The sequence below is a fragment of the Panulirus ornatus genome, chromosome 38 (assembly GCF_036320965.1).
Source record: "Panulirus ornatus isolate Po-2019 chromosome 38, ASM3632096v1, whole genome shotgun sequence".
In the NCBI taxonomy this organism is placed as follows: domain Eukaryota; kingdom Metazoa; phylum Arthropoda; class Malacostraca; order Decapoda; family Palinuridae; genus Panulirus; species Panulirus ornatus.
The window spans coordinates 4420569-4437075 of NC_092261.1; the positions used below are offsets into that span (position 1 = coordinate 4420569).

Here is a 16507-nt window from a genome sequence, read left to right on the forward strand (position 1 = left end):
TTATCCATCCACTGCTCTGATTGTCTGTCTGTCTATTCTTCCAGAGATATTATGGTTCTCATAAGGGAAGATAGATCTGTATATCCCTTGTAGTTGTTATTTAGATGACTTAGTGTTATCCCTTTTTCTTACTCTAATCCCCAATATGGTGCACATCAACTAGTGTACTTTATTCATCTTTTTGATAACTTTGATCACCTCTTCATTACATCTTTCTTTTCCTTTCATATTTCACATCTTCACTTTTTGAACTCACAGAAGTAGCCTGAAGCTTCTGCTTCTCAGGGATACCCTTTCATTCCTTTGCAAAAAAGTTCATCTGACTGAATGTTTTGCCCAGTATCTCCTGCCTGTTTTAGTATGTCTTAGCATTAATACTCAGTGTACATCTGTTTATGTACTCTGTCACAGACAGTCATTCTTTAATGTACATTTCATGATCAGACAGTGTGGAGTTCAAATTTTATTTCACAGATGTGAGGTGATGTTTACTTCCTATTGGTAACATCATAAAATGTCTTATTTCAGGTTCCCACAAAAGCACTGTTGTTTAGACTCTTGGATGTTTTATCAGTTGAGCCTCCCTGGAGTGAAGGTGAATTGTGTATGGAATGTGGGGCCAAGTTTGGTCTGGCCACCAGAAAACATCATTGCCGACATTGTGGGCGACTTTTATGCAACCGATGCTCAGATAAAGATGTACCTATCTTAAAATTTTCCTTAAACAAACCTGTTCGAGTTTGCCAGACATGTTTTGACGTGCTTACATTAGGCGCTGCTACGATATCTTAATAATAATGAATGTTTAGGTTAGTTTAACTAATGCATGTTTTGTCTTTGCACTGGGTATGATTTATATGAGAGCTTTACAAGGCATATTTTCTGGTGCCATTAAATAGATAAAGATGTTCATGCTAAAAGAATGTGTTTTTGCCTTTATTCATATAAGTTTGATCTGATGCTGTTTTCTTTTATAAATACCAGAGAGTATGTTTTCCAGTTGTTGGTACTACCCATGTATTGAGAAGAAAATGTGAAACATCTCTGGGAGAGGTTAACTATACCTAAAAGATATTATTTTGCATATCATTCTGTAGAGAAATTAAATTCCTTTGTATGAGTGGATGATAATGTAGTATCCACAAAAAAACTTGTCCACCCCTATATATTTTCGAGGGTGATACACAGCTAAGGTTCATTGTGGTTTCGAGCATGTGGTGTTCTCAGGGTGAAATCTTTATACATCTGGTTGCTGAGACTTTCAAATTGTGCACTGGCAACACACCTCAGTGTGCCTCAAGCTATCTTTAGGCAATCATGCTCTTTAGTTCTCCTGGCTGCCACTTCATCTTGGAAATTTCACTTTTGGTTGCTGTATTTCTTCAACTTGTGCTTCAGGATGTTGGCTCTTACCTTTCTAAGGAGGAGAAAGCTCAAATTCTCACCTGAAAGCAAGAAAATGAGGGTACACGTGAGATTTCTAGGTGCACTGGGTGGTCAGAATGCATGATCAAGTGGCCGGTTGTCAGTAGTCTTGGCCTCCCTGACAATGTCATCCCACTACCAAAACCTATCTCTTGTCTCCTATGGAGGACTTAGATCTTCAGATAACCACCTAAGATGGGAAGTATTATAGCAACTCCAGATCATCACCCCAGGAATAGGTTTTTGGTGTTGTTATGACATTGTCAGGGAGGCCACAAGCACAAGGATGATGGGATGGACAAGGTTTTTGGTGGACACTGTAACTGAAAAAAAAGTGACTCTCAGAAAAGTTTTCACTTGCAGTGTGAAAGATTTCCGAAGCCTGGCACATTACTTTCATTGTAACCTACAAGATTTAGTACCTTAATTGACATCTCAGTATGATACACTTGTCAGTTGCTAGTCGAAGAGATAGCAACAATTCGAGCAATAAGCCCAGTGAAACATTATCCAGTAGTAATAGTCGGTCATATGAATATGATGTGTTCGTATATTAAATCAGGATAGACAAGATAACAGAGTGGCATCTATATTTAATGAAGGTTATGGCACAGTTTTTCCCCTAGTTATAGTGGGACTGGTTATTCAAGTAAGATCCTGTATGGAGATGGGCAATTCCAGATACAATACCTGAGAGCAAGACTCTTTTACATCTTGAAATATAAAACAAAACCGGTTAGTTTCAGTCTAGTTAAATTATCAATGATTTAACTATATTTATCTATCCATCTATATCTCTGATGCCTGTTCCTTCCGGGAACTCCCATCAAGGGGTGGCCACTGCAAAAGAGTCTTCACTTTTCCCTGTCCTTTCATGTCACTCTTGCAGTTAACAATATCAGTTGTCATTTATTTTATCCGTTGTAAAGTATAACCATCATTTATTCACTGAAAAATTTAAAGAAATCTCAAACAGTATTTGTCAGTTACAGATCATGAATTTTATGGAGATACAAGTTCATTGTGTTTTTCAGTATAATTCCAGCTTCAAGTATATAATATGAAATTTTTGGATCTGACTTTTGGTGTCATTGTGTGAAGTGTAGTTAGTGAGTATTGTTTATTTGAAAATCTAGAGATATAATACAGGGAATATATGAGGTTTCATATTATTTCTATTTTCTGCTTTCTGTTATGAGTATCATTATACCCTTTACAACCTAAAGGGTTCCAGAACATGCTAATAGAGTAATGCCTTGAAAAAACTATCACATTAAAAATTATGGATATTGATTCTTGTATTTTGTGAAGACAAAAGAATTTTGTAGATCCCTTCTCTGTATTCAAGAAAGTATTTTTTAAGTCTAGTACCATTAATACTTAGAAAGCTGGATTCTGTATGATTATAATTGCCCCGATCTTCTTTAAATATTTAAGTGCCATCTGTTATGCCCCTAATTTACATAAATATTTTGGATACTTAGGAAACACAGTCCAGTTTTGTATAATAACCAAGTCAGAGATTTAATACATGTAGATAATCAATTTTCCTGCATTTTTAGAATTATGGAAACCAGTTTTACAAAGACATTATCACTAAAAATAATTTTCTGCACATCAAGCACTGACAGATAATCATTTTATACATGTTCATTACAAAGTTTTCTTTTGCATGTACCCTGTTTTGCAAAACTCTTCTTTTTAAGATTTTATATATTTAAAAGTCATCTGTACCACACTAAGTGCAAAAGAGAAAAATTCAGAATTACCCAGTAACTAATTATGCAGATATTTTTTGATTATACTTAATGAGAAAGATTGCTTGGAACAAGTCACAAATTTGAGTTACTTTAAATCAAAATCGTAATGTGAAAATATATGAATATAATCTTATGATATCATTTTTTAGAAGTTTAAGTTTATGGTATTCTTTTTTATGCCAATTAAATAAAGTAGTTAAGAATGGACTAGGTTAGCAGCAGAATGTTTGGTATTGAATTACTGTAATATCTTGTGATATGTCCTTGATTTTTTTTTGCAAATGATATTTGATCCACATACGTGAATCAAGAAAGAAAACGCTTGTTATGCAAATTTGGTAAATACTGAGCAGCAATCTTTTATTGATCAGTTCTTACCATCTCAGTAAAACATTTTTACATTCAGTTTAGCACCCATCCTTTGCCTCAGGTCACTGTTGAAGATAATACCGCTTAACATTATGATATACTAATGTTTTTTTTATAAATCATTCAGAAAATACAATAGCTGCTAACTTGAAACTCTGCAAAACCAGAGGCTAAGATGTGTTTCAAAACTATTGTGTACTGATGTGAGCATAGTAAAAATTGTACACAACTCTCACCATATTATGCGCAATAGGGACCAAGAAATTGTGCAAGTTTCAGTTGTGTGGTCTTCGGTGTAAATACAGGATTTGGGACCAGAGGTCCTTGATAACACACAAATATTGCCCATAAAGTTTCTCTGACAACATAAAAACATTCAGAGAGATTTTAAACATTTATATTTCTCATACTGTCAGGAAAGGCTAATTATTATATACATATTTAGAAATTATCAAAAGTTTTTAAAGTTGTTATCCATTACATTAACATTTGCAACCAACTTAAGTTCAAAGCATTCTACTTATGATTGGTGAATGATATTGTGCGTTGTAATTTTTCATATATTTTTCTACACAGTTCTCTTCAACAGGTTCTTACCTAATTCAAGAATGAAAAAAATTTTATGTATTCAGAAAAATAAAGGAAAAAATAAGTGAAATAGATGGAAGTCTTACCTTATTTTCCAATGCTAGTAGTTATCTTTGTTTCAGAGCATTCAACTTTTTTTTAGTACTTGCTCACTGTTTCCTATGTCCGTAAGGTTGTCAGGAACAGAGGAAGAAATGGCTTCATTCACTCAACCATTCTCTAGCTGTCATTTGTAATGCACTGGAATCATGGCTATTTTTCCATCACTAAGCCCCACAGACCTTTCTTGGTTTCCCTTAGTCACTTTCTAGTCCCTCGTTTAGTCCATTGAGAGCACATTGCCCCCTTTATAACCACTACACTCCAGTTGCCAACCAATGCATGTTTTGCACCCTCCTGCATGTTTAGGGCCAAGGCACAAAACTTTGTTCTCTCAGTCTTTCCTCAGACAAACATATCATCTTTGTCAACATCTCTTCACTCATTCTCTCCCTGTGTCCACACCACTTCAGCACATGCTCGCTTACTTGATCTACCCACCATATATTGCCCTCATACATTTCATTTTCCACACATTCACTCTCTTCTGTACATTCTTATCTACAGCCCATGCCTCACATTCATACAAAACCATGAGGAATACTTTACTACCTTCAAACGTACCCATCTTTCCCCTCCCAGATAGTGGCCTTTCTTTCCACATGTTCTTCATTGCTCTACGGACCTTCAACCCCCAGTCCTCCTTATGACTCACTTCAGTTCTAATGGTTTCAGTCGCTGCAATTTCCACTCCTAAGGATCTCAAACGCTTGCAGTGTTTGCATTTTTGTGGAGTTTATGGATCTTGGAGAAAATGATAATGTTGACAGAGATGCTATGTGGATGGTGTTACAAATATATGGTGTCAGATGAAAGCACTGAGGAATTTTCATCAAGAGAGTAAGGCATGTGTGTGAGAATGAAAAGAGGAGGATGAATTGTTCCAGATGATGCTGGGTCTGCAGCAGGGATATTGGGTGTATGATGTCACCATTGCTGTTTTATTCTGTTTATGGATGGAGTTGTGAGGAAAGTGAATGCAAGGGTCATACAAAAGACAGGTGCAGGTATGCAGTCATATTGGGAATTGAGGGAGGCCTGGGAGGTGAGTCATTTGTTTGCTGATGGAAGCGGATTCCATTGAGAAACTGCAGGAGCTAATGTCTGAGTTAAGGAAAGTATGTGAAAGGAGAAAGTTGTGAGTAAATATGAAAAAAGTCATTAGATGTAACAGTGGAGGGAGACAGGTTATTTAGAGTGTTTTTGACAGGAGAGATCATAGAGGAAGTGACGGATTTTAGATACCTTCAAATGGATATAGCAACAAGTGGGAGCTGAATTAAGCCATATGGTTGGTAAAGTGGCAAAGGTCCTATGTGCAGTAATGAATGTGTGGAAAGAGAGGTCACTGTCTATAAGGGCAAGATGGGAATGTTTGACTTTATAGTAGTCCCATCAGTATTGTATGGATGCAAGGCTCAGGTCATACACAAAAATGTAAAGAAGAGGGTGAATGTGTTGAAATGCAAATGTGTTGAAGACAATATGTGGTATGAGTAGGGTTAATTGAATATGAAAGTTGTAGTGTATGAGAGGACTATAGTAGTAAGAGAAGTACGTATAAGAGAACCAAAAAGGATGTGTTAAATTGGTGTGGACATATGGAGAGGATGATTGATAAGAGAGTATACATGTCAGAAGTAGAGGGAACAAGGAAAATGTTAAAACCTAGATGTGTAAGAATGGAGTGAAAGATTTTTTCTAGGTTTAGAGCCAGAACATGCAGGAGGGTGTGAGTCATGCTATGGATAGAGCAAATTGGAAACTGTGTGGTATGCAGGGTGTGATGTGCTGTCATAGGGCTGAACCAGGGCATTTGATATGGTCAGGGGAAAGCACAGAAAGATCTGTCGGATCTGGTTGAATAGGGAAGTGTAGATTCAGTGTATTATAATTGTCAACTGGAGAGTGGATGTGAAGTAATGAAGCCATCTTTTCATCTTTTCCTGACACTACCTCTTTAATATGCAAAATAGCAATTCAGTGAGAAAAAAAATGTGTGTATATTACCAAGCTCCCCCTGCCTGTGGTTACACTGTTAGTGAAAAATCTTCTTTGGAGAGACATAACGTCCTCCATCAACAAGGAGTACAGTTTCATTGTTGGACTTCCCATTCCAAAGGAGTCCATCATTTCCCTCCTACTGGCGGTGTAGTCTTGAAGGTGCAAGAGCTCCTGGAGTAATACCAGAGCCCACTCAAGAAAGGGGTCCTTTGGCAATACATATATGAGTAAAATTATCTTCATATTAGCAAAGGATATATTTATAAAAGTATTTTAACTGTGTATGGACAGCAGATGGTTTATAAGGGAGATATTCTGATGATGAAGGAAACTCAGCAGTTAAGTATCCCCCATCCAAGGCTTGTGAACCATAGATACTATTTTTTATTTTTTCTACATATGTTTAGGTGTTCAAACAGTCATTATAAAGTCATGCTAAGTACATGGATATTTATTATCAAAACTAAATCAGTGTTTATGCATGTTTGTAAATTTCTTTATTGAAGCCAACAAAATTTAGAAAACCAAGAAAATCTGAAGGAATTCCATGTTTATTGGTTAGAACCTGAGGATTTGGTTCTTCAAGTTATATTGTAAATTTATACCAAAAAGAAAAGTGCGAGGAATTAGAAAAGGGTTCCTAAAAAGATGAGCAAAAACGAATGTGATTAAATTGTTTAGCTAGTGAAAAAGGTGAAGGTGTAGTTAAATATTCAGCGTTAACTGAGTCTGAACCATTTGTAAATTGCTTGATCACTTTAATGAATTTATGATAAAGCTTTAATATGATAAAACAACCATTTACCTCAGTAACTAGTATAACCATATGAGTGAGGTAGCATCAGGAACAGATAACTAATCCTTAAAGACTTATCTAACTTTGATATTCTGCTAATTAACAGTGGATATTATTGGTATATAATGAAAGGTGATTCAAGCAAGCAAAGTTGTGAATAGCTAAATAATGGTGCAAAGAATAAGCTACAATACTAGAAGTATTCCATGTCAGAAATTATTGTACTATATTAGAGCTTTGGAAAGTAAACATGAAATGTTATTTCCCCTGTTGTACATGTATATTTGTGATGTTTAGTTTAGTTTTATCCATACTATTATCATTTATATGCTTTCTCTTAGTATTAGAATATGATTTATGTATCAGACTAATGTTCAACTCATGGGCTGCACTGTAAATTTGAGTAAGATATTATTATTATTATTATTGTTATTATTATTATTATTATTATTATTATTATTGTTATTCATAGGGATGGTTTACTTATTTTTGGGGGTTGAAAGTAAAGTTGTTAAGAATGAATTCCATTCATGCATTGTTTTCCTATGTTGCATGGGGTAAGAGCAAGGAGCACGTTGGTTTTTGCAGTCATATTTAATATTTCTTACTCAAGTTTTATTTTTTCAAAATCCAGGTATAGTGCTTAATTGAAAACAGGAAAGATTGAATGTCTCACATTGTAAATGCTGTGTAAATGATGATGTTCCAGAGGACTTGTCATATTTTTCAAATAAACTGCAACCTTTAACATTTTGTTACTGTTGTTGCACATATATTCATTCTCATGAATGTTAGATTTTTCACAAATTAAGAAAGTATTGGGAGAGCGTTTATGATCTGTGAGTTTTTAATAAACTGTTAATTTGCAATCAAGTTGTAATCCTTTTATTTTGACCTGAAAGCATTGTTGTTCATTTGTTTTATTCATGAGTATGGTAAGCATTACCCATAGTAAATAGAAATGTGCCCTTTTCACCAAAACAAGAACATCTGGTATGTTTTATGAGTACTAAAGACTTCATGACTTTTCAAAATGGAATTCACATGTTTTCCAAATTCATTCAAACTTCAAGAAAATATTATGTGTTAGCCATGAAGTATGATTTGGTATGTAAGATGTTACAACTCTTATTCCTTGTGGATGTGAAAAGTTTGCAACAGTACAATTGCTAGTAGATTATGTAGCATCAAAATGATTGCTTCGAAAGAAAAAATTATAGATTGGCTAAAATGGGAAATGAAAGAAACGAATTTGTTCATAAGATTGAAGAGTTGTTATAAATTGACTTAGAAGGTATTGGCACGTAGGTGAGATAACGAGAGAATTGGGAAAACAATATGTTTCAGTAACGTGAAAGTTAAGGAATGCATGTATGATTGCTATGTGTGTAATAGGGTGTTACACTTTCATGTTGCCGTGTCTCATAACCTTGTATATGCACCATGTATCAGCCAGGCTAGAGGGGAGGATAATCACTTAGGTTGTGTGTAGGCCATCTTTCAAGCCCAAGGTTCGAACCTAAGCGGGCCCGACCCCAAGCTGGCCCATGGTGACTCATGGACAGTAACATTAGCCATTACAACACTTAAGCCTGTAAGAGTTCATTCATTTATGAAAACTAGATATGATCTAAGGTATTACAAGTGAAAATACTGCATAATGTATGAGAATCATTCCTAGCCAAAGATAACATGAACAAGATAGTTCTCTTATGGTAAGAGGCACTAGGAACCTCATTGCTTATGGTCACAACTTAGATATCCTATGGTAAAAGTCCTCAAAGTATTTAATGTTCACTGTTACCAAAGGCAGATTATAATAATGGAAGAGCGAACACTAGCCCATTAATAGATGAAAACTTTTCCTCTGAGTTGAAAAAAATTGAAATCTAGAAATGTAGAAATATTTTAGCTTATGAAAAATTTCAATCAGATTTATGGCGTTGTCTCTTGCCTGGACACGAAAATCTAAAGGAGCTGCAGGACTTCTCAAGCAGGAAATGCTACCCAGGACCTTTATAAAGGTTTCTGAAGCCCAAAATTGTGCCACTTATAGTAGCAGGGAAATGTGGACTCCTTTAGAGTGAAGTCTATAACACCAGTGATAAGCCTCACCAAAGTGACTTACACTCCCTTTGTAACTTCGAGCAGGCTGATTCCAGTGACACCAGTATATATATATATATATATATATATATATATATATATATATATATATATATATATATATATATATATATATTATACATATATATATATATATATATATATATATATATATATATATATATATATATATATATATATATATATATATATATATATAAAGGCAGAAAGTATGAATTATGTACGTGTATATATGTATAGGTCTGTGTATGTATATATATGTATACGTTGAAATGTATAGGTATGTATACGTGCATGTGTGGATATGTATGTATATACATGTGTATGTGGGTGGGTTGGGCCATTCTTTCGTCTGTTTCCTTGCGCAACCTCGCTAACGCGGGAGACAGTGACAAAGTATAATAAAAAAAAAAAAAAAAAAAATATATATATATATATATATATATATATATATATATATATATATATATATATATATATATATATATATATGGGGATAGGGTACAAAGAATACTGCCAACGTATCTCCTGCTTGTTGTAGAAGACTTAAGAGGGGCGGGAATCGGGGAAACTGGAAACCCTCCCTACAAAATTTCTTTCCATAAGAAGAGGAAAGAGCGAAGCGAGATATTTTCTTCTAAAGCTATCATCTGGACATTACCTCGCTCATACGAAAAGCAGTGAGCAAGTATGAAAGGGGAGGAAAGAAGATGTGTTGGAAACGAGATGTGTGAGAACAATATGTGATGTGGTTTGATCGAGTAAGTAATCAAAGGGTAAGAGAGATGTGTGGTAATAAGAGTGTGGTTGAGAGAGCAGAAGAGGGTGTATTGAAATGGTTTGGTCACATGGAGAGAATGATTGAGAAAAGATTGACTAAGAGGATATATGTGTCAGAGGTGGAGGGAACGAGAAGTGGGAGACCAAATTGGAGATGGAAGGATGGGGTGAAAAAGATTTTGAGCGATCGGGGCCTGAACATGCAGGAGGGTGAAAGGCGCGCAAGGAATAGAGTGAATTGGAACGATGTGGTATACCGGGGTCGACGTGCTGTCAGTGGATTGAACCAAGGCATGTGAAGCGTCTGGGGGTAAACCATGGAAAGTTTTGTGGGGCCTGGATGTGGAGAGGGAGATGTGGTTCCGGTGCATTATACATGACAGCCAGAGACTGAGTGTGAACGAATGTGGCCTTTGACGTCTTCCTAGCGCTACCTCGCGTGCGTGCAGGGGGGGGGGGGGGGGTGCCATGTGTGGCGGGGTGGCGACGGGAATGAATAAAGGCAGCAAGTATGAATTATGTACGTGTGTATATGTGCGTGTGTGGACGTGTATGTGTATACATGTGTATGTGGGTGGGGTGGGCCATTCTTTCGTCTATTTCCTTGCGCTACCTCGCTAACGCGGGAGACAGCGACAAAGTATATATATATATATATATATATATATATATATATATATATATATATATATATATATATATATATATATATATATTCAAGACTTTGCTCTTGGTAAAAGTGTAAACAAAAAATAAACTCGTCATAAGCAAGGTGTGCTGGGGACGCGGAGAAGGCAGGAAACGTAACGTTACGAGGATGGCAAACGACCCTCCCATCAGGTGCAGGACGTCGCCCACACTCGCTCATCTCATTCAGGATCATTGCTTTGCTTTTTAAACCACATATGCTTTGAATTCGGAAAAATATGATATATCCTTTCAAAGTCTCAGATTTACAACGGAAATGTATCTATACAACATATCTGCCAGTACTCTCCATTATGGAATGACATACACCCGATTTTAGGGTTGCATTCGTACGCCGCGGTTGGAGAGGTTTATGGCAGGCTGAGTTTGAGAGCTGTCGCTCGTATTAACTTATCTACTGTATGTACACGTACTTGGATCAGTGTTGTATACAGCAGATGATTCACGTTTTTTTTTTCATTTATGAGTATACGTACATCCGAGTGTCGTTGGGTAACAAATGGGCAATATGTTAAAGTCTGATAAGCAAAATATGGCACTCCACTCTGGACATTTCTACAGATGTATGTTCCAATATATCGCCAAACCAAGATGTCGCATCGATACTTACGTATATATATATATATATATATATATATATATATATATATATATATATATATATATATATATATATATATATGTATACTATTTCCTGACGGTCACTCACGAAAGTTCCTTGAAAGTGATATGTTATGTAGCTCACTATGATTGCTGATCTTATCAAAATTACTATGTGCTGTAGAATTAGAGAGAGGTTGACCTCTTTAAATGTTGTGTGACATCTGGAGAGTAGTAACATCTTAATCTGAGACCAAATCTTTGATTATGGAGACTCGGTGTACAGGAAGAAATTTTTCATACACTTTTCACGTCAAAAATCTTCATTCAACTTTTTTTTTCATCAAAAACTGGAAATATGACATCCGACTGATGAGTTCTTTAGGAACGGGGTGTCTGGTGGTATGTGGCAATTGATCTCGTTGGCTGGTCCACAGAAGGCTGAGTCCGGCAGGCGGTGGGTTGCCACTAGTCAGTCTAGTCGTAGGACCCAGTGTGGCAAGTTTGTGAGCACGTGTGCTGTTACCCTAGCACTTCTCACTCGCTTGTAACCATAAATCTGAAAAAAGAAAAACCTAATATATACATATCGTTAGATTTAACACAGCACAAGATAAGATGACGCTACTAAGGAATTGTTGCTGCTTCTGTGACCTGCGTGTTGGATCCCTGGCCATTGGAGTAATTTCCTTATTGGTAAGTACGTACAATTATACACTTGGCCTGCATTATTCTCTACATCTTGGGCGAACAAAGTTTACTGTAACCCCAGTGTATTACAAAAGATGGAACAGTTCAAGTAACTGTGTGGTAGTCTTATCTCCCGAGTTCCATATATATATATATATATATATATATATATATATATATATATATATATATATATATATATATATATATAGTGTTTGCGGACTCCTCCTGCAATGGAAACACCTGCGTTGAAGAGGACCTTCTCGCCTTAGAGCCCACCTAACCTTCTTCCACCTGCAGAGTAGTCTCGAAGATGCTTGATCTCTGTTAAAGGGTCCTAATTAAGGGTTACTTGATGTATTTTCACGAAAAATTTGTTGGTTGATGTTGTATCATAATCGGCTTGCAGTTAACGATATGTAAGTGCGTACGTCAAATTGACAAATTCTCGTGTTCTTGCAAGTTAACGTGTGTTGAGCACTTTGATGAACATGTGAAAGGCTGACTATACAAGACTATTGAAGTTTAGCTCCTACATGACAACACAAGCTTCCCACGACACCAACAGTAACCCTACCGCCACTTCCTGCCACCACGTCCTATTGTCACGATTGCCTTACGGCGGGAGTGGAGCCTTGGCAGTGAATAGAGTAACCTGACCCTCAGGGCGTAGAAACGTCCGTCACTGTCGGTGCTAAGTCGCGCTCAATCGGGGATGATTTGCATAATCACCAGCATGAAGTTACCACGTCGGGGCATTTAAATCTCCAGAGAGTGAGGGGCAGGGGTCTTATATTCATGCGACTGATATAGTTGTAGCTAGAAAATGGTCATAACCATATTTACTGCAGAGACTTACCTATGAAGGGTTTTTAAAGATTTTTTTTTTCAGCACAGCAGCTCGGACTGTGCCCTCGATGATGTTCGTTATCTGTGATAGTCTGTAAACATTTAGCACTATGATAGTTTGTGAACATAAAGCACTCGATACTTTTCTTCTGAAATGCAGATAACGAGTGGTTCAACGTAACTGTAAAAGTTGTCCTCATTTTCACCAAGATGTCACCGAAATTAAGTCAAAAGCAAGCTAATATTGATGCAGTAGCGGAGAGATTTTTGTTTGTGCCATTATCCGAGTCTATTTTCAACTAACTTTGTAACTTGTGAAGCAAAGGGCGACTGCTTTACTAGAAGCATGAAAATAAGACCTAGATGCAAGCCCCCCCCCCCTGCCCTACGCACTTCTGCGCGAGAAATAGCGAGTGCAAATTTACTTCCTCCAAAAGCGGAAATATAAACAAGAAAAAGACCTGACCCAATATTTGAATTAATACCGGATTTTGCTGTGCACTTGCACATGGGTCTCATGCTCATGTCTACATGCGTGCTTCGCATAGCTCTGCCTCAGCAGATGCATACAACATAAGTACAGCTGAACCGATTGCACGTGCCCTTCTTTCTGGAATGAATGGGTCGAGACAGCAAGGGGAATAACTAGGCTCACACCGTTTATCAAAATACGTCACCCTTCGTATTCTAGTCCTTAGAGGCTTAGTGTCCTTCATTTTCAGTGTTTTGTCCAAATCATCGATTTTTTTACGCTTATCATCATCAACTGAGCCAATTTTCTTTTAGGATACCTAAGGAAGGTAGACCATACTTCTTAATAAGTGTGTTCCGTGAAACACTTGTGACCTGCATTGTAGAATAGTAAAGTAACTAAGTGAGAAATAACTGAAAATATTCTTTGGAAAACTTAAACTTATATTTTTAGTCCCGTGGCCAATGGATAAATTTTCTTTTTTTATAATTATAGGTTAAGAGATCTAACTAAGACCAATTCCAAACCATTAAGGGTTTTATGCTCTTCAAGTTTCAAGATGCTGGGAAACAACATCATAAAGCTTAATTTGTATTAGATTTGATTTTTTAAGCTATGACCACGGTTTACTTGTAAGTTTATACGACTCCAATGGACGAAGTAATCCTTAAGTGTCAGCACGCTAAGCAGGCGACACAATTTATTTTACATACTCGTATTGCTAAAACATTATGCAAAACCTAAAAATAAGCAAATGATAATGACGACTTCACTTTAAACATAAGACAGAGGGTAAAGACCACGCGACGGGCGCTTGCTCACCCACACTGCACAACACAGTGCAGCATTGTTCTCAACTCAGGAAGTGAGAAGGACCTGTTAGGTGTAGTACGTGCCAGTCAAGTTAGTTAGGTTTGCTGATACAACGGTAGAAGGCAGGAGCTAGGATTGCTTGCCTCAGTTGTCGAGTTCGTTTCTTTTCTAGGGCTTTGAGCTCTTACTGTCGAAGTATTTCTGTTTGGAAGTGGATGTCATCACCCAAAGTTGTTACACGCCAATGTAACTAAGATCTAACGAAGGGGTTTATTAAGATGACGAAAAGGTTATGTACATTCACATTTCAGTAATGAAACTACTTACATGTATTTCCCAGCCAGATAACATACAAGTACTTAACAATTTCCTTCAAGGAAAATAACAGAAAACAGTAGTTTATAAAAATGCTGAGCTAACATTGCTGTGTACTCTGCGGTTGTCAGACTCGTCGCTTAGGTTTGTTGGATGTAATGGATATGAGTGGCAGAATCATGAAGTCAGACTCGCTACCTTACGTTAGATATAAGAAGTATAAGGGCAAATGCCCTTACAGAGGTAATCCCCTCTAGAAGATTTTAAGAGAAAAGGTGAAGCAGTGTTTCCATCCATGAACCCTGCAATAGTGTGCAGGATGCCACGAATCCACACCTGGTGTTCGCACCCGCAGTACAGGTGAGAGTGCGAATAGCTGTAGAAAGTATGAAGTATCTTTCAAACAAATCCATTTGTAGGATAGCGTCAAATGCTTGTAATCAGCTTCCGTGGGGCTGTAATCCATCGCCATTGAAAAAAAAAAAATTGACCGTGTAGAATTAATATGCACAGTATCACACTCATCTATAATGTTTCCCTACTGGATGAATGAAGCAGAAAAAAGTCTTCGCGGAAATTACAAGGTTCATGCTTCCACATCCACACAAGTGTTCTTGCCCCCAAACCCACGCTCAGACAGGTGTTCATGTCACCACACCCACGCCCACACAGGAATTCGTGTCCACACCCACACATGTCCATGCGTCCACGCCCACACAGGAACTCGTGCCTCTACACCCACTCCACACAGATGTCCATGCCTCCACATCCACGCCCCCACAGGTGTTCACAATGATCAGGTATGCAAATTGCAATGGGGAGGGGAAACCAACGGAAATTACAATGCCTTGACTTTCATCATACTATCAACCCTTCCTTATGGCTTTGTGGTTCTCTCTCTCTCTCTCTCTCTCTCTCTCTCTCTCTCTCTCTCTCTCTCTCTCTCTCTCTCTCTCTCTCTCTCTCTCTCTCTCTCTCTCTATATATATATATATATATATATATATATATATATATATATATCTCAGATATTTGCAAGTTGGCCACTGACCACTGCTTGAGGCAGATATTGGGATAGGGTCATTCAACGGATGGGACATGCCTGGGCTATTGTTGGGGGTGAGGCAATGCTAGTAGGATGAGGGTCACGCCACGGCGACCGGCCGCTGGAAAAAGGTAGGGTAACTAGACGCATGTAAAACTGACTCACGTCTTTATTGTTCCGTTTGAACCGCAAAAGTGAACATAGTTATCCAGTTCACATTTCTATTGGATTCTTTAGAATGAGTCACTTAGGATGGACAAGCGAGAGACTACCCAACCTTAGGTGTATGTGTGTGTGTGTGTGTGGGTACGTCTGTGTGTAAGAAGGTACCGAAAGAGTTTATGCCGATCTTTTATCTCTTATCAACACGGTCAACGCTCCAGGGTAAGCTCAGAACTCTTATCATACTGGATTAGTCACTCTATATATAGTATGCATGGATAGATGAGAAAACTGCTGCATATATAAATAATGATGAGGGTGAATGTAGGTGGCGCGGGTGCGGACAGTACACATATTCGGCAACTGTGGAGCGTCCTTGAATGTGCTCAGGTGTGGGCGCTTGGTGGAGGCGCGCCAGCTCTAGCCACCATCATTGAATTTATTAAGTTTACTGATTATTTGTATGTAACAGATTAAGCAGTAAGTAACACGGTTATCATAATCTCCGAATGCGACAAACACTGCGAGTCGGATTGTATATATTTTGTATTGAAATCTTTGCCAGACGGCCATTTCTGTTGTCATTTTGGTACTTTAGTGTAAATGGTAAGCTAATTGTCAGAAGCAGAAATTATCAAGAATTGATTAGCCCCTTGAACACGACTAACGCCATTAAGTATGATGGTTACGACCCTTGGTTATGATAGCGTGACCCTTGACCTGACTCAGGTCAGATCAAAGACCACTTCCTCGTACCCATGGGTCGCACAGTTATGTTCAGTAGGTTAAGGCACCATCAGCCTTGGCTTAACTAAACAGATTGCTGGTGAGAACAACTGTCACCAGCAGTCAGTGTGTGGTCTCAAAAAACCATAGCACCACCTGCTCCCCAAATGTACACCATA

General features: G+C 37.5%; 2 protein-coding genes across 2 annotated transcripts in view; both read left to right on the forward strand.

Moving 5' to 3' along the window:
• Window positions 1-6861, forward strand: part of LOC139760830 (rabankyrin-5) — an 89255-nt gene extending 82394 nt beyond the window's left edge. Inside the window, exon 21 of the mRNA XM_071684485.1 lies at window positions 529-6861. Within this exon, the coding sequence (XP_071540586.1) occupies window positions 529-792 (264 nt within the window). The 3' untranslated portion in view covers window positions 793-6861. The remainder of the gene's footprint in view (window positions 1-528) is intronic.
• Window positions 6862-11700: 4839 nt separating this feature from the next.
• LOC139760831 (uncharacterized) overlaps window positions 11701-16507 on the forward strand; it is a 45818-nt gene continuing 41011 nt past the window's right edge. The window contains exon 1 of the mRNA XM_071684486.1: window positions 11701-11952. Coding sequence (XP_071540587.1) covers window positions 11875-11952 — 78 coding nt within the window. The 5' untranslated portion in view covers window positions 11701-11874. The remainder of the gene's footprint in view (window positions 11953-16507) is intronic.